The following is a 21,444-nucleotide window of genomic DNA, read 5'->3' on the forward strand; positions in this document are numbered from 1 at the left end:
AGGTTTATGCAGCATCAGGGAACCAAGAAGTCCTTGGAGACTCAGCCCCTCCAACAGCTCTGCCAGGGGAGGACAGATCACACAGTCTAGGCTGGAAGTCTCCTGCGTCCAGAAAGGAGTGAGTCAAGCCCCCACTCTCCTGCCCCTCAACACAATGGACACCCTGAGGTGGCCACCTGGGCTCCTTCTCTGGAGTCCCAGCATAACCTGTGGCAGGCCAGCTCTGTCCCTTCCTGCATCCTCGGAGAGTGGAGGGAGGAGCAAGAACTCCTTGGCAGAGTAGAGGGAGGAGCTGGGCGAAGTCACTGACCCCAGACCTGGAAGGTGAGTCCAGGCTAACGCAACCCAGCTCATTTCTCAGACAGAGAAACTGAGGCTCAGTGAGGGCGGGAAGGACTGGGCCCCAGGTCACAGAGTCAACAATCCTCTCTCCTTCTCCCCTTCTCTGCCCCTAGTATTAATCATCTTCAGGAAGGTGCTAAAATGAAAACTGCAAAGGAAGGGAAAGACACATCAAAGTCTGGTACCATTCGGGGGTCAGTGTAACTCAGAATTTCTATGCACCCCTGTGCATGCACGCAAGTGGGGTCACATACACTGGCCTACCACCCACCAACATTCCTCAAAGCCCTAAAACTGGGCCATTCCATCCATCCTGGTTCAGGAAGAAATGGCTCCAGCCGGGGGAACCTCAGGCCTATTTATCCTGAGGTTCAGGATTTGCTTCATTTATCCTCCACTGTGTGAAAGGTCTAAAGTCTGATGGGGCATGGGGCGCAAGACTTGGTGTAGCCAAGTGGGTGGACTGACAGATTGGCCAACAGACATAGAAACAGGGAAGGAGGAATGCTACTCCCTAGGAAAACTGAAGGGAAAGAGACAATTTACTGGCAAACCCTGACCCTTCTCCCACCCCCTCCCCTTCCTCACTGCCAAGCTGTTGCCCCAAATTCGCCATGTCTGGGGCTCACGGAAGGATTCGGCTGTCTTCCCAAGCCCAGGAACCTGGCATAGGGTGGAGCACAAGAGGTTCTTGCTCACTCACACTCCTCTTTACTGCACCTCATTCACCGAAGGGCAACCAATCTCACACCCTAATTTATCTGAGTCATAGTCTGCTCTCTCACACCTGGATCTCAACATTCCTCCAGTCCTGCCTCTGGGAAGAAAGGATTCAGAAGCATTCATAACCCAGACTACACTTAAGATTTCCCTAGAGTACCAGGGGAGATGTTGGGTTTTTATTTCCCTCAAAATGCCTAAGCAAATACTTTAACTATTGATGTTGGTTCATAGAGGCTGCAGATTCCAGCATTACATCTGGCATCCTGCTGAGCAACTTTGAGTGAACCCATCCTCACCCCTCCTCTAGACCTGTTTCTCCATCCATTCAATGTTAGCCTTGGAAACCTTGCAAGCTCCGGTGTTACCAGCTCAACAAATGGCACCCCGTCCTCTTGCTGCGAGATTAATTTCCTAGGAATGAAGCCTCCAAAGCCCTCGGGCTGCCGACAAGTCCCTCTGTGTGGGCTGGAGGAGTGGGGGCAAGGGGGGTTTCATGGCACCAGGCCGAAGAGCAGGTCAGAGGCCAGACTGTGGAGCCTCTTCGCTGCTCTGGAAGAGCCTGGATAAAGGGACTGGACACGAGTGGGATAGGGAGGAAGTGGAGGCTTTGAGGGGAAGGCTAATCTGCTCCTCTACGGGATGGTCGCTGTGCCCCTCAATACCTTCACTGGCTGCCCCAAAATCCCAGCTTTGCCTGCAGTGGGGAAGGAAGTAGGAAGAAGGTGGACAGGTCTCAGTCTTTGCTAGAAGACTAAGGGATGAGGCTCAGAACTCAGGACTCCTCCCCACCCCTGAAGAAACCTATTCCTAACCCTTCCACCCCAGTCCTCCACACCCACACCCCCAGCTTCTGCCTCTGCCCCAGGAGCGGGGAGCACACTCTCACACAGTGATACAGTCACAAATATACACGCTAGCACACACAAGTGTTCAGCCCCGAGCCATCACCCACACAGACACATATTTCCTGTCACAATCATATACACAGTCACAGACCCCAAATACTCAAAATCACATATACACAGACTGTGATACCTGGAACCATCAGCATACAGTGGAAATTTACCATCCTTAACCCTTAACATACCACTTTTTTTTAACCTTAAATATGGTAATAATCACTTCTTTTGTTTCTCTTCTGTTCTCCACTATAGAATTAGACAGCATCTAATGATGCTAGGCAGACGTTTGCTGCTTGTACCTCTGGTACAATGTCAAGCACACAGTAGGTGTTCAATAAATATTTGTGGAAAGAAGGAGCCAAAGAGTTGAGAGATGTCCAGGGCCTAAGGCAAATTGACTCGCCAGCGTTTGATCCTTACAGGTACCTCCTTGAACAGGAAAACTGTTCTTCACACAAACTGAGCCCTGACACTCGCCTCACACTCTTCAGATGGTCAACAGAGGGAGGAGGGATGGGGTAAACAGATCAGAGGCCAGACCTGCTGCCCGGGACCCATCAGAACCCGGAAGCTGCCTCAAAGTCCATCTGCCCTCTTAATGCTATATCAAAGGCTTTGCAAAGAGATCCTCAGAATAGTCCTCTGATCCTCCAGTCTGCCTGGGGCTCCACAAAGAGTGACTGCCTGGGGCTGTCGTGTGGTACTGATGCAAGGCCAGCCCACCAGCATCTGCAGCCCTGCGATCGGACTCATCGACTCCTCATACTGGGAGCCCAACTTCTCGGATCCACTGGCCCTATCCACAACTGTTCTGTTGTGTAATCCCGGTCTGGTCTCTTCCATTCCAATGCATATCATCCTCAGAACCCTCTAGGCTCCTGCCATCTGGGTCCGAGGCTAGTTTAAGTGATAACCTCACCAGTTGTGCTCTCTGGACTGGAGTGACACGTGGGGAAGGGAGAACTAGCCCCCAAAGATTGGACATTTGCATGGAACTCGCGGTTCTGACTCTAGCCCGATGGGCCCTGAAGGCGCAGCCCGGAGGGCCTGTGAGGACTAGAGCGTGTGTGTGGGGGGGTGGTCTCCCTACACTGTGACCTGGACCCGCACATCTGCATCTGAATGGAATGGGCCGCTAGTCTAGGAATCCAACAACACCGACACCTGCTGGGGAGGGGGACACAAAGCGAGGGCCCTCTGGAAGGGGCGATGAATTAATTTGGACAATAAGCCGCACTCCTGTACCCTCATCTTCCCCCACCCCGCCACACACACACACACCGTTTGGCAGTGTCCACACATCATTTGAAATACGCTTTTCAGGGCTGCGGCGATTCTTCGGAATCGTTGGGACGGATTTAAATATCTTGTTCTCCCAGTAATTCGTCCTTTCCAGTCCTAAGATCCATGCAACCGCAATTCCAAGAATACTTCTGCCTGAGTAGACAGAAATGCCCCGAAGGTGAGACTATCCTAAGATGTTTTTCCAATATCGGGGGAGATGAGCACAGACCTCCAAGACCCCGGTTTCCCGGGGCGAAACGCTCAGGAACCCCCGTAGCGGCGGCTGTGAGCATCTTCCCAGTCGCCCGAGTTGCGGGCGCTGATGCGTAGCCCTTGGGAGCCGCGCATCCCCGAAAAGCTGGGCGGGAAGGAGGCGGGTACCGGCTGAGGACCGGGACCCTGTCGACCCCCTTCAGGAGGACGAGGTTGCGGCCAGGAAGCTGGCATGGCCGGGGGGAGGACACCAGGCGCAGACCCCTGCCGCGTGGAGAAAAGCCAAGGCGCAGACGACGAGCGTCTTCCGCTCTGAGTCCGTGTGGAGCGAAAAGACAGCTCCACAGACACCCAGGACTCGGAGCCGGGAGCTGTGCGCGGGTCGGAAACAACCCCGAGGGTGTTTCCGCGCCCAGTCCAGCCCTGGGGCGCAGGTACCAGGGGAGAACGCTTTCCTTCACCAACAGTCCGAAGCCTCTGCGGCTCCGGAGCGGCGACATCCTCGGGCCGCACAGCTTCTCCGCTAGGAAAGGAGGCGGTGCCCGCTCCGCCCCGCGCCGCGCCCACCAGCTCGCGGAAAGATTCGTTCCCTAAACCAGAGCTGGGAATCTCTGTCCTTCCTACAGCTTTCTGTGTTGGTACGTGTCTATGCCGACCTTAAGAAACAGAATAATTCCACTCCAAAACTCTTAACATTTGTTTTGCTCTCAAATGCCCTGATAGACGAAAAGCTTAGGAGGCTGAATTATCCTGCACGACCTCTGCCACCTTTAATTCTCTTTCACCGTTTCTCCGGAAATTTCAGAACGCCAGCCGCAAGGTCAAATGCGAGCTGGGTCTCAGCGTGCGGGTGGGTCCTCTTGGATACCTCGCCAGGCCCCAACCCTGACAACCTTTTGAACCACGTATCGGGATAATTTGGGAGCAAACGCAAACTCGCCTCGCTTCTCTTTGGCGGGATGCGCAGCATTTCAGTTAAATTCCGATTCCGATCCATAAAGACCCTAAGCGACCCGCCTCTTCACACCGGCCCGCTAAGGTTGAAATCTTAAGAGGCACGCTCCACACTCAAATCTTTTCCCCCTTCTTTCTTGCCGGGTCCCTCGTTTAAACGGCGTCGGCGCCTTTATTCGCCTGACCCTAAGCGGAGGAAAACCCGCCTGATCCGTCATTGTCTGATCCGTGGTCGGCCCCACCCCCGCCCCAATCAGTGTCACAAAACGCCCCTTTCAACAGATTCCAAACCCTCTTCACCCGGGCTCACCGAGCCTTCAACTTCATTAAGTGTGCGCTACGGCGGCGCTGGAGGAGGCGAAGTTTAAATAAACCCGAGCGGAGAGGGAGGAGGGGTGGGTTGCTAGTTGAACGGGAGAGGGAAAAGTGTTTTTGAAAAGGGGAAAAAAGTCATCAGGGGAAAAGCGCTTTGTAACCACGAAGACGCGCCCGCTGTGGCGAGAACAAATTGGATATGGAGGGGGAAGTGTCCGCCCCCACCTCAACTCCCGCTCCTGGGTGGTCCCGGGAGCCCCAGGAGAAAGAAAGATGGGGAGGAATCGGCGGTGAAAAGAATTAACCAATTTAATTGGGCTTCAAGAGAGAAATGGGGAGAGGCTCACCGATGTGCCCCGATCACCGAAACCAAACACTCTTCAGTAAAATAAAATAAAAATGAAATAAAATATCTGCCTTTAGCCTTGGCTGAAAGACGTATGTCAAAGTTTGAGAATCAAGGCTGTTCTCAGCCATAGAGAGTAAATCTGCAAGATGGGGAAATTCTGCCCGGAAAGACCCCCTCCCCCTCTTTGTGGCCTCGGGCTTCCCGGCGCCGGATGAAAAGGAATGAAATTGAACGAAATTGAACGAAATGAAGTGAAATTGACCAGTGAAATTCGCCAATTTTCTTCTCCTTTAAACTGCCCGCTCTCCGCAGCACTTTCTGAACCCCAAGCCGATTTTTTAGCATTTTTTTTCTCACCTCGAGAGATGAAGGTGTGCCCTGGATATTTTCTTATTATTGTCACCGATCGTTGGAGCTTGCGGGGTCAGAGACTCAGCTGTATCCACCCAGAAGGCCAGGGAACCCACAGGAGGGGCTCCAGATGGAATGGCCTATTTCTCCTCCCAGAAGGCTGGCTTCCCTCCTAGGTAAGCGGATTTATGCTGAACCACCACCCTTATGCACCCAGAGGGTGAGAGGGGGCCACTTCCAGAACCTCTCTTGTCAGGGCGAGGGGGGGGGAAAGTCCCAGGACTCTACCATACAAACGTGGGATTACTTCAGCCTTCTCCTTGCCCCTCCCTACAGTCCAGGTCCCAGGTGGGTCCTTGCCAGCTTTTAATTAACAGGTTCCCAGCCCACACAACCTGAAGGAGTTCTGAATTCAAAATACCCTCCCTTCTCCCCCAACTTCAACGGTGCACATATCTCAACAGTTCTTGTCTGGTATTTTTCAAGGCCAGTAATTATATCTGGCCCAGATCTGGCCTTCTTGACCCAGGGCAAAACTGGGGTCCGAATTGGTCTGAGACGCCAAGCTCCCTAGAATCCCCTGGAAGGATGCATCTAACTCTTCTCCAATCCTCTTTATTTCTACCTTTTCCTGATACAGACCCTCTGACGCATATACATCTAGCAATATGCATAGATAAATTCACACACACACAACACTCTTCACAAAGACACTGAACAATCCCGAAAGACCCACTGCTTCTCCTGGAAGTAGCAGTTGTGGAAATATCTATCTACACCATCAGATATGAATTCTGGCTGACTTAATTTTCTCTCTTCTAGAGGAGAAACAAATTTGTATCTTTTACTTAAAGCTCCAACCTAATATCTGGGGGTGGCATACTCATGGTAAATAAGATCATCTAAGCTACAATGTGTTTTACTGAGGGCAAACACAGGATCACGTTCAAAGGCTCAACCTTCAAGTGAAAAGAAATGAAATCAAATTCAGCAACAGAAGTCAAGGAAGCAGCCAGCAAGAGACCATTATTCCAGAATCAGCAGACATTTCCCTCTATCTACCACTGTATCTAACCTTCCCTCTCCTGGACTATTTGATAAAATCACTGGAAGGGAGGTCCGTGCTTCAGTCTCACTCCATTCCTGCAGACTCTCAACAAGATGGAGGAGAGGATGCCTCACCTCTGGCAGAGGGGTTGCATTTAACATCTATGCCTGGAACCTCCTCTCTCCTTAACTGGGGAAGGTGATAAGAGACTTAGGAGTCCCAACCACTCTTCCTGGACCCTGGTGCGTTCTTACCCTGATCCTGATTCTGACCCTTTTCATACAGGGTACTCTCTCCTCTACTTCCTCCTTCTTTCCTACTGCTCCTAAAGCCTGAGATTTGCCAAAAGCAGCCTGTAAGGCTTCTCCTTGTCTGCCCCTCTCAAGCTCACTCCATCTGATTCTCTGACCTTTCCTTCTTCCTTCTCTGTCACTTGTCTCCCAACAGACTTGTCGCCCCCAGCATGTGTCTATTTTCTCTGAAGGCTGAACTGCCTCTCACTGCACCTCCATATTTCTCTTTTTCTCCTATGACCTTAGTTGAATGTTCAGAGAAAAGAGCTAAGTAACCATCTTTGTTTCACCCCAAGCATCACCTCTCACCCAACACACTTGCAAGTCTGGCCACTGGGAGTTCCAGACTCAGAGCTTATGGAAGACTCCAGCCAGCCGAGTGGCCTTGCACTCAGGCAATAGGTTCTGAGCAAGGCTCAAGGATTGGGGAAGTTTACCTTCATAGAACAAGGCCTCACCAACCCTCTCCTTTAGTTCATACTGCCCTCTCCCCCAAGTTTCTCTGGCTGGCGGAGAGAGGGGTTTCACAGTTTCCAGTTCAGGCCTTTCACTCTGATTATTCCATGTGGGGGGGGGGGTTGGGGGGTGCAAAGAATGCCCTACAATGGTCAGAGAGAGACCTCTCTCCTCTTAGGGACACAGAAAGAGATGGTGACAGAGAATCGAAAACAGACACATGGTCACAGATACACACAGAAATAAAAACACAGATATCCTGAAATACAACTGACACCCCCCCAAAAAAGGACAAAAAGCGAGGCTACATGACAACCCAGAGAAACATGAACACAAGCTCCATAAGAGCCCCCATGTCCAGAAGCACAGAAAGGCTTACAGAATATGCATCAGTAAACACTTTCACTCACATTGTGCTTAATGGGTATAGTGTCCATGAGCCTGAGGCACCCAGATCTGTCCAGGCCATGCTAAGTCTGAACTAGAAAGAGATGAGAAGCCCCCAGGTACATTTGAAATAAAACCTCTCTGCAGACACCCCACGCAGAAACCTTCAAGGACCAGAGCAAAAATGAAAGTGCTGGAGGGGTCACAGGCATCCCAGAATCCTGGCCTTATTAACAGCCGAAGGCCAAGGCCACAGTGTCCCCTGTATCCGACAAACCCAAGCCCTCCTCTGCCTGCCTGGCCTGCTCAGGGCCCTTCCTCACTTCGCTCTGCCTAGGAGTCTGTGAGACTCCGGACTGGGAAAGGGGAGTGCAGGCAAGTAGACAGAGTTGGTGACTGCTGGAGTTCACGTACATTTATTCAATTGACACTGATGGGGGGTGGGGGGAGACAGGTTTTCTTTTCTTCCACACAAACCATCAGGAGATTTCACAGAGTCTCCCCAATTGGAGAAGTCTAAATCAATGCACACCCAGTGGACCGAGAACGCAGACAGCAGCCTGCGATACAGATATTTACACACGGTTACAGGACCCCTGCCACAAGGTGTGCCCTGGCCCACCCCACCCCCACCTCTCCGGTCCCTGACCCAGACCCTCCTCTCCCACCCCAACCTCATTGCCTTTAGCTACAATAAATATCCCAGGGCCTGGGACAGAGCAGACCGCGGAGAGGGCTGCTGGCCCTGGATGGCTGGACCCAGCCGGCCACGGGAAAGGGGTAAAGTTCCTTCCAAAGCGCCCCCGACGCAAAAGAGGGAGGATTTTCCTCAGTGGAGTGGGATCTCGGGATTGCCCAAGCATTGTGGAGACCCTCGCTTCACCTCTCCGTTCACCTTCGCCTGTGTAGACACTGCAGTAGGCTTCCGAGAGAGAACGAACTGCTTTGGAGAAGAACGAGGGGAAAAAATGTTGCATTTTCCTTTTAAGCACAAAGTAGATAATAGGTGTCTTTAAATTATAATATTGAACAATCAGGGCCTCAAAGCTGGGGAAGGAGTGAGGGAGAAGCAAAAGGGGAGACCTCTCTGCGCAGTTGGGTGTTTATGGCGGGATCTGCCCCGGCCTGGGCAGGCACCTCTCCGGTAAAATATTCTTCTGGGGCTGCCGAGAGGCGCAGAGACTGGGAAAGAGCGAAGACATCCCCTCCCCCTTTTACTGCTCAAACTGAAATGGGATCACGGCTAGCGACCTCGTCGCGTAGACCCGGGCCTCTTCCTGAGCGATGAAGCCCGCTTCGTCCCAACTGTCGGAGAGATTCCGAGCGTGGAACCACGGGCGCCGGCCCAAGGTCTGGAGACTCTTCATAAATAGACTCCCTGAGTTCCGCTGGGACCGCAGGAGCTCCAGGAGAGACTGAGGAGTGCGGGCTCAAAGTGGCCCGGATCCCGACACGGTCAGAAGTGGCAGCCACTGAGGCCTGCGACTTTGCCGGCAAACGGGGGCCCTGAGGACAGGAGAGCGTCCCCGTGGTGCGAGAGGCGAACGTGGCCAGCCACTGGAGCCAGGGCCGGGGCAGTCAGCATGGCCAGGACCTGGGCCTGACCCCCAGGACCCGCCGCCGCCGAGAACGGCGACCCCGGGGAGCCCTCGCCGGCGCCCGGGGGTGCTGCCCCGCCGCCACCGTGGCCCATAATGTGGTCTATAGAGAAGGAAGGCCTCTGCCCGGCCCCGGCGCCCCCTCCGCCCGCGTCCGTCTTGAGGCCTGGGCGCAGGAGTGCGGTGCCTGCTGCGGGAGGGCTCAGGGATGCGGGGTAGAAGGCTTTGGCGCAGCCAAGCTCCGCGCCCAGGAAGGCTGGCAGGCCCGAGGGGCCCGGGCCCGACCCTGCGCTTGGAGCAGGCGCAGGGGCCGGAGCCGAGGCTGCGCTCGCGAACACCGAGGCCGTCGGAGGTCCGGGTGGAGGCGCCGCGGCACGGCCCGGGGGTACCGACAACTGGCAAGGGGCGGCGGCGGCGGCGAAAGCAAAGGCGTGCGGGTGTGGATGCGGGTGTGGGGCCGGGCCCGGCGGGGGTGCGCCGTAGGCCGGGAGCGCCAGTCCGTAGCCGTAGCCATAGGCGCCGTAAGCCGCGAAGCCCGGCAGGAAGGCGCCGGGGTCCCCCGCCGCTGCAGCCCCGCCGCGCAACAGCAGCTCCGGGTGCGGGTGCGTGTGTGGATGCGGCGGCGGCAGCGGCTGCCGCTTGAAGCGCTTGCGGCGGCGCAGGAAGCTGCCGTTGTCGAACATGTCGGCCGACTCCGGGTCGAGCGTCCAGTAGTTGCCTTTGCCCGGGTTGCCCGGCTCGCGGGGGATCTTGACGAAGCAGTCGTTGAGCGAGAGGTTGTGGCGGATGCTGTTCTGCCAGGCGGGGAACTTCTCCCGGTAGTAGGGGAAGCGGCCGCTGATGAACTCGCAGATCTCGCTCAGCGTCAGGCGCTTCTTGGGGCTCTGCAGGATGGCCATGGTGATGAGCGCGATGTACGAGTACGGCGGCTTCACCAGGGGGCTCCGAGTTGCCGCGCCCCCCGACGGCGGTCCTGGTCCGGGCCCCGCCGCGCCCCGGGCCGCCGCCGAAACTGGCCCGGGGCTTCCCGCTGCGGCCGCCGCCCCTCGGGGCGCTAGAGCGCGGGGCTCGCCGTCCGAGCAGCCGCCGGACTCCTCTTCGTCTTCCGCGGCTTCCTCCGGGGGAGGCTCGGGGCCGTGGGGGAGCACGTCCCGGGGGGCGCGGGGCCCGGAGCGGGCAGGGAGCTCCCCCCCACCGCTGCCGCCGCCGCCGCCGCCCACCACGTCTATATCTGCGTCGGCCTCGGACAGCGCGGCCGGGGAGCTCTCGGAGGACATGATCTCGCAGCAGCAGCTGCCCAGGGTCATGGTGCCGCCGCCGCCACCGCCGCTCTCCGGCTCCTCTCCGGCCGCGGCTCGGGCTCCGCCGCGCTGCCTCTGGGGCGAGTGTGTTTTGCGCGCGGGCGGGGAGGGGGCGGGGGACTGAGGACTGGCGGGGAGGGGTGTCCCCCAGCTCTGCAGCGCCCCCTCGTGGTTCACTTGGCCGCTCTCATCTCTCGATGAGTACCCTACTGGCGACGGCTCTCTCCGCTGCCCCGGGAGCCCGAGCCGGGGGCAGCTCCTAGGGCGCGGGCGGAAGGAGCTGAGGCGCCCCCCTTATTCTGCCGGTCTTGGCCCCAGCCCCCCCTCCCCCGCCCCGGGCTGGAGAGGTCGGGGGATTAGTCCCTCCCGCTTGGCGGCAGCCTAAGGCGGAAGAGCGCGAGTCCGGGGCGGAGCTCCCTGAGCGGGGTGGGGCTGGCGGGGGCGGGCAGAGTGCCTCGGCGGAGGGGCCCGGCGGGAACAAACAGCCGCCTCGGCGGGAGCGCTGCTCGGGTGGCCGGAGGCAGATTCTCCTCTTGCCCGCAGATCCCGCAAACCCTCGCTCCCTGGAGCTGCTGCCTTCACTGCGCTCAGCCCTGGATGGTAAGGGTTCACGCGGGTGCCAGCTGGAGCTGGGAGTAGCAGCGGCAGTCCCCCACCCGTCATCTCCCCAAGGCAGCGCCCGGGCCACCGAGGCCAAAGCGCAGTTGGAGCCGCACCAGCAGAGCCTGAGACGCCGGGACCAACGCTGCCGGAGCGGGGCCCGAAGGAACCCGAGCGGCTTCCGGCCCAAGGCGAGACGCACTTGAGTGATCGCAAGGAGCAAAGTTGGCGTTCTCAGATTCGGGCCTCGGAGAGGTGAGCGATTCTGGCTGCGCCCCTGTCTTCCCCTCCAAGGCCTGGACCCCGCCACAAGGGGACCCCATCCCCTTGCCACACCGCGGGACTCCAGACGGGGAACTGTGTGTGGTCAGACCCAGGGAGCGCGTCGCGTGCCCGTTGCCCGCTTTCCTAAAGCTTTTCTGGGGAGCTTTGGTCGTCTTTTCGAGAGTGCGGACCGGCCCATCACTGAGTTTGGCTGTATCCGATCTTCTTGGTTCTTGGTACCCGTTTGTCTCACTCAGGCTCTGTGACTGTGTTTCTCTAGCCCTCGGTGAATCTCTGCCTCTGTTTTCTGTGGAAACCCTGCATTTATCTGGATTTCTGTTCGTCGGTCTGATAATCTTTTTCTCAGTCTCCCCGTTTCTCCCACCCCCAGTCGCACTGCAGAGCCACCTGCGTTCCTTCTCCCTTCCCCCTTCTCTTGCTGGACTTGCAGGTTCTACCGACAGGCAGCATCGAGACCTCCGTCAATGAACCCTGACCTCAACCACAAGCCAGTGTTGCCTTCAGCTTTCACAATCCTGTGCACGCGGTGTTGGTTCCGTGCTCTTTTTCTATCAGCTGGGTTCCTGGCCATGCCTTTAGGACTCCTCCTCTCCTGGCCTCCCTCCAGCAACCAGTAACTCCCAATTCAGACTGGGGCCGTCTCAACCTCTGGGGGTGACGGGGGAGATGGGCACTGGACGTGATCAAGTACAGAGCCGATGGACCGGCTGCTGCCCCGACAGCGCCCCACAGTGGTCAAAGCTCAGGCACGCAGGCGGCGAGCCCTAGCTGCGCTCAGCTGTCGCAGACTGTAGGACAGTCAGCAGTGATTCTCCACCCCTACACGCCGCCTCAGTTTCCTGCTCTAAACAGTAGTTAAGAGCAAAGACCCTGAAGCTAGCCTGCTGGGATCCCAGTGCTGGCTTCACTTCTTACCCGCTCTTTGTATTTTGTGTTTCTTTCTCTGTAAAAATGAGGTTAAAAACATCCACCCCCTGACTAATATGTAAAAGTAGCCCCATCACTGTAGGCTAGATACAAAGGAGGATATTGAAGGCACTTTGCAGACTCCTGGGGAGAAAAGGGTTCCGGGCAGTGTAGTCTCCCATCTGGATCTCAAACCCCCTCCTAGCCCTGGGCTGGGTTACACCCTTGCTATCTATTAATAGTCCTCTGCAGTTAGCCTACTGAACTAGGTTTTCTGTAGATAGTACTGGGGGCAGAGTAGAAGGGATTTGTCCGCCCTGCAGGGTCACGTAAGAGTGGATGAAATCTTTCACCCAACAGCAGTTTCCGTTCTAGTGTATTCCACAGGTGGGACAACAGAGGCCTGGGGGGCAGGGGGACTCAGTCTCCTCTCCAACATGGAAAAGCATGGCTGGGTGCAACCCTTGTCATGGAATCCTCATAATAGAATTCTCCATCCTCCCCAGCGATTTGGCTAAGGGCAGAAGAGAGTGGAAGGCATATCCTGTGAGAGCAAGTCTGCTGGGCATCCCCATCTGGGACTTCAGACCAACCGGATCCACCTAGTGTGCTAGGTCCGCAAAAAAGACTGTCCTTGGGAAAAGAGAAGTGCTCCAGTCCTCAAACCATAATCAAGAAATTGGACAGACTAGTGGCCCTGAAATCATAATTTCATAGGTGTTAGGACCCTCCAGGAAGCAAATAAAAGCCTTGGGGAGAAATATTTGCATGAGTGCAGATAAACTCACATACCCAGGGTTGCTAGACTTACCAGATTTATTTTATCTGGCAAACCTATGCAATCCCCAAGCTTGCTCATTACTACAGAGGCCTCTCACTGACACTCACAGACACTCCATACCATCCACCACATACACACAAGCTCCAACCCAGCTGAGCTCTGGTAGTGTCTAAGTAAATGGAGAGAAAAACAACACTGGCATCATCCTTCTCCATCTCACTTTCTAAATGTTTTTATTTCTAAAATGGCAAATGTGAACCAGTAGCTTCTTTCTTTGCCAGCACTCTCTCCTGGTTCCCCTTGCTCCAGCCCCCTGCCCAAGCTCAGAGTAACACTAACTGAGGCATTTGCTGTCCAAATATCCTGATTCTTGCTCCAGTCAAGACTACCTTTCTACAGAGCAGCTGCAGCCACCAGCCCACACCTCTGTCTGGCCCTGCTTCACCCTCCATTCTGCTGAGACTCGGGTCAAGGAAAGAAGACATTGGCTCCCCAACCCTGTTCTGCAAGGTGATTCTTAAGAAATCCTCCAGATTCTTCAGAACACATGGTTATAAGAATGGAAACAGGCCAAGGAGATCATGTGACTTGCTAGGCTTTTTGAAGGGCCCCTTAGTGGGGTTGGGCCCAGGTGTCTAGGCTCCCAGACTAGAACTCCTTTATTTATTCAAATAACACTGCTTAACACCTGACCCAAGCTCAACGCTTGCCTAGGGAGGGGTGTTCTCTGGGAGCTTCTCACTCCGCCCAAAGCTCTGGCCAAATTTGTTTCGAACAATGCCAGGGGTAGGTGCCCTGGGGCTGGGAGAAGGGCGACCCAATATTCGGGATTCGTTTAGTTTCCTGCTCTTCTCTCATGGCTCCAGCCTTTCCTGCCTGCAGACTGCCTCTTCGACGTCTCTGGATCGTGTGTGCGTCCTTGGGTGTGTCTGTCACTCCCCGCCGCGAAAACCTGGGTGCTGACAGAAGTCTAGGCTTTCAGCTCCCATGCCTGCAGCCTCCAAGAAGCAGGAGGCGACAGATTGTGCGGGTCTTGGTTACAATGTCACTGGTAGTTTTCAGCCTCTTCTTTCCTCCGTCTCACTATTTAGCCACCTTTCTCGAGCAGCCCAGAAAGGATTGGGAGAAAGCGTCGGGGGAGGGGATGGCGGGCGCCGATCCGGGGAATTTTCCACTCGGAAATGTTGGGAGCACCGACAAGAGGTTGCTGCTTGTTTGTTGCGCTGTGCAGCTATCAAAGGCGTCTCTCCCCTTATGGCTCCTCCCTGTCTTCTTCTGGCCCCTGTAGACGTGCTCTTCTCCTCCACTGGAGGGAAAGGAGAGCTCTCGGATGATTATAAGAATATAATTGTCATCACGAAACCGGCCACGAGCGGCGCAGAGCTAGCTAGAGGTGGGGGCGCGGCGCGGAGCTCTCCCGCGGCCTTCCCACGGTGCGTGCGGTGAGCGCGGAGGTCCACTCCTCCATACAGACCCGCTGCAAAGCGCCTCCTGAGCCAGGCAGGGGACCCCACGCCTGCATGCTTCTCTGATTTTACTCACAAACCTAGCCAAGGTACCGCGCAGCCACCCGCTCTTTTGGTCCCTCCCCGGGGCCGCAGCTCTGGAGCAAGACGGCGGTTGGGCCGCAGCGGGTCCATCTCCCCTTTCTCCTCCAGATCTTCGCCTGCTCAAAGGCGGTCGGCTGTCTTGGCCCTGAGTGGGAGGCGGGAGACTCCAGATCGTGTGACCTGCAGGGGCGAGCTGCAGGCGGTGGGGCTCCATACACAAAGGAGTTCGGGGAGAGACCGGCCTCTCCGCGAGCCCAGAAATGGCAGGGCCTCGGGCGGCGGGAGCTCTTTCACTCCTAAGCTGGCTAGCTCTGCACCGGCTCAGGGGTCGGTGCCTCTGCGGTCCCCCACACCTCGGGAATCCTCAGCCTCTTGGAGGAAACGACTTTCGCTCCTTCCATTGTGCACGGCCACCGTCCCTCGGCTGCGTGATGGGGGCTCGCGGGAGCACCCTCCGGCCCCAGCTCTGGGCGCCGCGGAGCTTGTGCACTCCGTTTAGTTCGCGGGAAGAGGGTTGCGGGCTCCGGAGAGGATGAAAAAACAGCTTGGGTCCCAGACCACCCGCCAGACCAGGAAAGCCGGCTTCGCAGCGACCGGGAAGGACCGGCCGGCCGTACACGCTTGGGAGATATGCGGCAGGGCGTGGGGAGTTGGAGACGCTTCCAGGTGTGTGGAGGCCTGGGCATCAGGTCAGAGTGCCTTGCGGAGTGTGTCCTGGGTCCGCGTGCGAGTGTCTGCCCCTCCGGGCGTAGGGCGACGGTGCTTTTGTGTGCTCAAGTACGTCTCTGAGAGGCCGGCGCCGGTGCCGAGTTCTCCCCTTCCCGACCGCACATCTGGGCCGGGGACAGCCCTGGAACGATCGCCAGCCAGGCCCACAGCTCCACATCGGGACCCGAAGGACTGCGACCTGGTCGCGAGCTGCAGACCTACTCTGGGCCACGGCGTGACACTCCAGGGAAGGAGGATGTGAGGGTGCGAACCTGGGCAGGGGGCTTGCACCATGGCGAGGAGAGGAGGGGACAGGGGCCTCGCGCGGAGAACCAGGAGGACTGCAGCGGCCGCCTCCTTCCTATGAATTCCTCGCCGGCGGCTAGGACCGCAGTGCTGCGGGAACCGGACGGCTTTCCGCAGCCGCGACCTGGGGCGGAGAGGGAGGGGCGGGTGCGGAGCGTCCCCTACCCTATGCGCACGAACGCGCAAACGCGCCGTCACGTTTAGCCTTTCGGAGCCCCAGGCAGGGTCACTGATGATGCCGTAAGTCCTCGCGCGGGGGAGTACATATTGCTGGGCCTGAGTCCTCTGGAGCTGCTGTGGAGCCGCGGAAGCCCGGCGGAAGCCGAGTTAGGGGACCAGAGTCCCCGCTCTGCAGCGCGGGAGCTGGGGACGGATTCCAAGGAAACAGCGACCTCTGGAGGAGCCGCGCAGACACGCAACGAGGCAGGGACTGGACGATCAGGTCTGGGATCAAAGCGCCCCTTCCCCACCCGACTCTGTTGGCAAAATCATTCAGAGACTTATAACCTCTGGACTCCCCTTTGCGCATGCTTGTTTCCTTTCCCAGCTTGTACCCAAGCTTCAAATCCTGCCTTGTCCAGAAAGACGCCTTCTTGAGAGCCCAAATCATCTTTTCCTCTTCCTGCTCTGAGCTCCTAAGAACCTAAAGCCTGAGCCCTGGCCTCTAGCCCTCTACCGTACTAGGCACCCTTTCCAAAGAAAGGGTCATTAATCCATCCATTCCACCCACCCTTTGCATTCCGTGCTGGATGTGCTGTTTTCCTTCCTCCCCCCTTCACCACCAGTAAATAAAGAATGAAATCATTTATCCCAAAATTGGACTGTCTATTTTCAATGTTCATTTCTTAGATGGGGAAATTTGAGATCCATTTCCAAGTCAGAGAGAGGGCTGACTTGCCCAAGGTCACACAGCAAAGGTGGAATTAGATCCCATGTCCCAGCCCAGAGCCCACTCCATTTCACCTGAATAGGAAGGAGAAATGCCAGAAGGAACTTGTTTGTACATGTGTGGAGGCGGGTGTTGGGGGTGGGGGTTCCTGCTCCAGGATGGGACAGTAAGGAGGGCAGGGAGGGCAAAGTTGCCCTGGAAGATCAAACTCTTCTTTCCCCTGACTCCAACCCAGATAAAGCTAGTTTGAAGGGCTCCAAATTACAGTGATTGGCCAAGTGTCCTTACATCAGCCAGCAGGTCTGTTGGAAGCTGAAAACAACTTCAGTTCAGGCAAATACCACCCTCTCCTCTAACCTGGAAAGGGAGAGAGGGGCCCATAATAAATACCCAGAGAGTGCTGCTGAGATCTGAGGTCAGCCAGAGAAGGCCTTCTGGTGCTTGCAGTTGGAAGGTTAAGGGAGAAGCTGGGAGGGTGATTGGCATGTAATTTGTAGGAGGCTCCTGTGATACCTGCCTGGAAGCCTCCTCAGGGATGCTCTCCTGGGCATCATGTGCTTCTCTGCAAAGACTACCAGGCAGCCTGGTCCCTGCCTGCTTGTCCAGCCTCATCTCCAGCCTTGACACTGATTTGCTGTTTCTCATGTCTTCACGTTGCACACAGCTCACTCCTAATCCATCCATTTCAAATGTCAAGATTTCTGAGTTGCTTCCCCCAACCCCATAACACCCCACATTGGCCAGGCTGTGCAGAGCTCCTGCCTCTGTTTCCAAAACGCTGATTCCCTCTCATGTCACAATTTGTTTTAGTCTGTTGCCCTCGCTAGACTGTGTGCTCCTTGAGAACAGAAATTACATTGTCTTCATCCTCATCTTTCCTCCTCTACAAAATGGGGGTAATAATTGAACCTACCCCATTGAATAGTTGTGGGAATTAAATGAAATAAGGCACTTGGCCCAGTGCCTGAAACTTTCAGAGAAGCTCAATAACTGTTTCTTATCACCATCATTATCATCATTATTAAACACTACCTTCTGCCAGGCACAAAATCCAACACATAGTAGACACTCAGATAATGTTAGATATGTGGATACATGAATGAATGAATGAGTGAATCATATGACATACTTCTCACTCTGTCTGGGACTCTAGACAAGGTTGTATCTAGCTTACATCATCACTAGAGATATGTGTTCTCTAATGACATTTTTTTCTCCCCCGTCAGTCCCCTTCTCTGAATGAAGGAGAATGTGTGCCCCCATCAGGGAGAGTTTTCCCCTGGTCCCTGAACCCAGAAGTCATTGGATTTCTCTCTCATGCTCTCTACCTCAGTTTCTTTCCTTTAAAATGGTTCTGATCAATCAAACCAGCCACACTTTGCCAGAATCTCCTGGGGACTCTCCGTTGCCTATGAGACAAAACTTAATCTCCTTAGCATGGTGAGCTGAATATGTTCAGTTTTGAGATGTCCCACATCTCTGTTGGGTAAGATCTTCTGTATTCCATGTGGTCCTCCTGATAGGGCTGTTCAGTCTCTGTCCTCCTACTTGCCTCCAGGAGCAGACAGGCAACCTGGTTGGATTAAACATAGCATTGCAAGCCCAAGGTGATAGGCCTAGGTAGGACCTAAGTCAAGCCAATCACTCCTTCTACAAGATTCAATATATGAACTCTGAGATGCCAGGCTATAAGGACTCTGGGGCTCTGGGAGACATGGACGTGGACCTCTGGGAAGTTCTCCTTTTGGATCAGAAGATGAGCACGCAGGCCTGGCTGCCAGCAGCCATCCTTCCTGTTATGTGGAGAGTGCTGTTTGACATCAAAGTCCAACCACAGATGAAAACACCCTAAGGAGCTAGAGCTTAGTGACAATGTTGAGTCCTCTTCCTCTGCCTGAAACTAGAACTGTTAGCCTTCTCAGGTATTCTAAAGATATTCCCCTTTCTGCGTAGTAGCTTGAGTCGAATTTTTCACAAACAGCAGCACCACAGCAGAGAAGGATCCTGAGTTCCTGAGACCATTGAGGTGCCACGCCCTTCTGAACTGCTTGCACAGACTTTTATGTGAAAAAGAAATAAACTTCAATCTTGGTTAAGCCACTGTTGTGGAATTTTCTTTGGTATGTAAGGTTGGGGAGGAGTTGCTCAGTTGCTCACAGTTGAACTTAACCGTAATTAATACAGGGAGGGATGGGGGAATGTCTCAAAGACATGAGGCCTGGTCTGGGAGGTGTTAGCTTGGAGAATAAAGGACTCAGTGTTGACATAGCCACCATCTCCAGATCTCTACAGGGCTGTCCTGGAGCACAAAGACCAAGGCAAAAGGGAATCTGAAGGTTATAAAGAGACTCAATTTCTGTGACTCCATGGAAGGGAGAAATTGCATCATGGCTGTCCTTCAGAGATTCAATTTGCTACTTTGATGGTAGTGAGCTCCCCATCACTGGAAATGCGTGAGTAGAGGCCGGACAATCATTGGGCCCGAATCTTAAGGCATCCAGGTAGAGCAGAAAGAGCACTCTCACCACTTACTGGCCTCAGACAAATAATCTTTCTAAGCCTCAGTTTTCTCACTTGTAAAGTATCCAGGTAGCTAGGTTGGAGACAGAAACCAAGGAAATTTCCTGGCACTACCTCTCAGGGATTTATGAAACCTAGTACTCCAGCTGGAGCCAACTAGGAGTCAGGAGGCTTTGGTGAGGCTCCTCGCTCTTCTCTTCAACCTTGACATTTTTTAGCATGCCTGCTCCAACCTGCCAAGGGAATGTACCTCCCCTGGTTTGTTCATGAGACTGGAGAGGAGCAGTTGCACCTGAGGCCTGGGATCTACTCCCAGACCTTCCCCTCCCTTCCTGTGTCACCTCAGATACACCTCCCTACTTATCCCATCCTCAGTTTCCTTATCTGACATGTGAGAAGCGCATCTTCTCTTCTGGGCAGTCTGGATCCAGAATCAGGGCTCTTAACTACAGTACTGTGCCTTATCTATAACTCCAAATGTGAGCAGTTGACATTCACAGCAATAATAATTATCATGTTTCTGTAGAGCCTGACCTTGCCCAGATTCTTGCTCTTCCCAGCCCAGGTCAGCCTGGAATGGTACCATCTGCTGCATGAGCTGATGTCATCAATCTGGGATGACCCCAGGTTCCCCAGCTGTGGAGGGATTTGCTTTCAGTCAGGAGTTTGGCTCTCATCATCACATGCTTGCCTCTCACAAAGGGCTCTGCTTGATCTTCCCTCGTCCACCTCCTCCCACAAGACTGGGGCTACTCAGATTTGGATGATTAGAGGCAAGGAGATAGGAAATCAAAGGCCAGAGAGGAACACATCTTAGAACATGATTCTGTGATCAGAAGAAGGGAGTCATGATTGGGGCCTGAACGTGGAGGGCCAGAAGGGCAGATGGCAATGTCTGGCAGGAGGCCTGGAGGTCCCTACACTTGCCAGTGATGCCCAGGATTTGGGGGCTGGAAGGGAAAAGTAGCGATCACCCTGCACAGATTGATACCCAGGACATAGACCCACCCAGGGTGGAGGTGCCCAGCCTTCCCAAATCTGGAGACCAGAACATCTCTGGGAAAGCCACCGGGGAGGAGGGCAGTGAGGTTTGAGTAGATGAAATTCTGACCACAGTCACTGAGAGTCCTTTTGTTTAATAAAAGAGGGCAGCTGCCAAGAATAGGGGAGAATGGAAGATCTGGGAGGGCTTCCTGGGGGAGGTGGAAACTGCAGCCCGTTTTCTCTTGTAAAACAAATCATTGGGCTCCTCATGAGCAAGTGCCTTTCAGAGATCAGAAGCCACTCTCAGCCCCAATTGGCATCCAAATGGATCCTAGCTTTCTTCTATAGATTTGCAGCTCAAATCAGGTGCATACAAGGTGGCCAATAGGTGGCGCTTTTGCCTCCACAAAATTAATGAGGGGAGAACAGGGGAGAGACACCTGATTCAAGGAGAGGGGAGAGAGAAGGGGAGTGTTCAAGAGGGAGGAAGGGGAAAACTGAAAGAAAAAGGAAACCAGAACCTGTCACTTGGCTTGGGAGAGTAGCTTTCAATATCAGGACTGTGGGTGTGAGCTGGGGGGACACAGATATTGGGATGAGGAATTTTACTGGTGTCTGGGGCTTTCCACCCAAGTTTCCATCTCCACTGGCCTCTCTCAGAGGAAGAGAATGACTTGGGAGTCAGGAGGACCTGGAGTCCGGTTCTGAGTCAGTCATTTTGCAGCTTGACCTGGGTAAGTCACTTAACCTTTTATGATACTCGATTTCATCATCTATTAAGTGAAGCTAAGAATTGTAACAGGCTTCCCTGGTGGCTCAGATGGTAAAGAATTCTAATAATGCCATGCCGCATTCCCGGAATAAACTGTATTTGGTTGATCGTGCATTTTTATAATATACTACTGGCTTCAATTTGGTGATATTTCATTAAGGAACTCTGCTGCTTCTTTCATATGTGAGAATAGCTATCGTTTGCATGTTCACTGCTTATCAGTTTTTGATAACATCATTAAGTAGATAGAATTGGGATGACTTCCATTCTTCCTGTGTTCTGGAACAATTTATATAACTAGAAAAATAGGTTCCTTAATGATTGAAAGAATCACTGGTAATATTGGCTAGCCTAAGTGCTTTCTGGTGGGAGCAGTGGGGGAATGGTCTCTGGCAATGTTTTCTGTTTTCTGCTGTACTCACACGTCTGTTGTTTGTTTTAGTCACTAAGTTGTGCCCAACTTTTTTTGAGACCCCCATGGACTGGCTCCCTTGTCCATAGGATTTCCCAGGCAAGAATAATGGAGTAGGTTGCTATTTCCTTCTTCAGGAGATCATCCCAACCCGCAGGTCAAACCCACATCTCCTGCTAGGCAGGTGGATTTTTTTTTAACCACAGAACCACCAG

The 21,444-nt window shown here is 54.5% G+C and overlaps 1 protein-coding gene across 1 annotated transcript; it reads right to left on the minus strand.

Annotated features, from left to right (window-relative positions):
- Nucleotides 1-7,448: 7,448 nt before the first annotated feature.
- On the minus strand, nt 7,449-10,863 carry FOXD2 (forkhead box D2). Its single transcript, XM_043461409.1, has one exon. The coding sequence runs from the start codon at nt 10,520-10,522 to the stop codon at nt 9,074-9,076; it is 1,449 nt and encodes a 482-aa protein (XP_043317344.1). The 5' UTR covers nt 10,523-10,863; the 3' UTR covers nt 7,449-9,073.
- Between the last annotated feature and the right edge of the window lie 10,581 nt (nt 10,864-21,444).

The sequence above is a fragment of the Cervus canadensis genome, chromosome 2 (genome assembly GCF_019320065.1).
Source record: "Cervus canadensis isolate Bull #8, Minnesota chromosome 2, ASM1932006v1, whole genome shotgun sequence".
Lineage (NCBI taxonomy): Eukaryota > Metazoa > Chordata > Mammalia > Artiodactyla > Cervidae > Cervus > Cervus canadensis.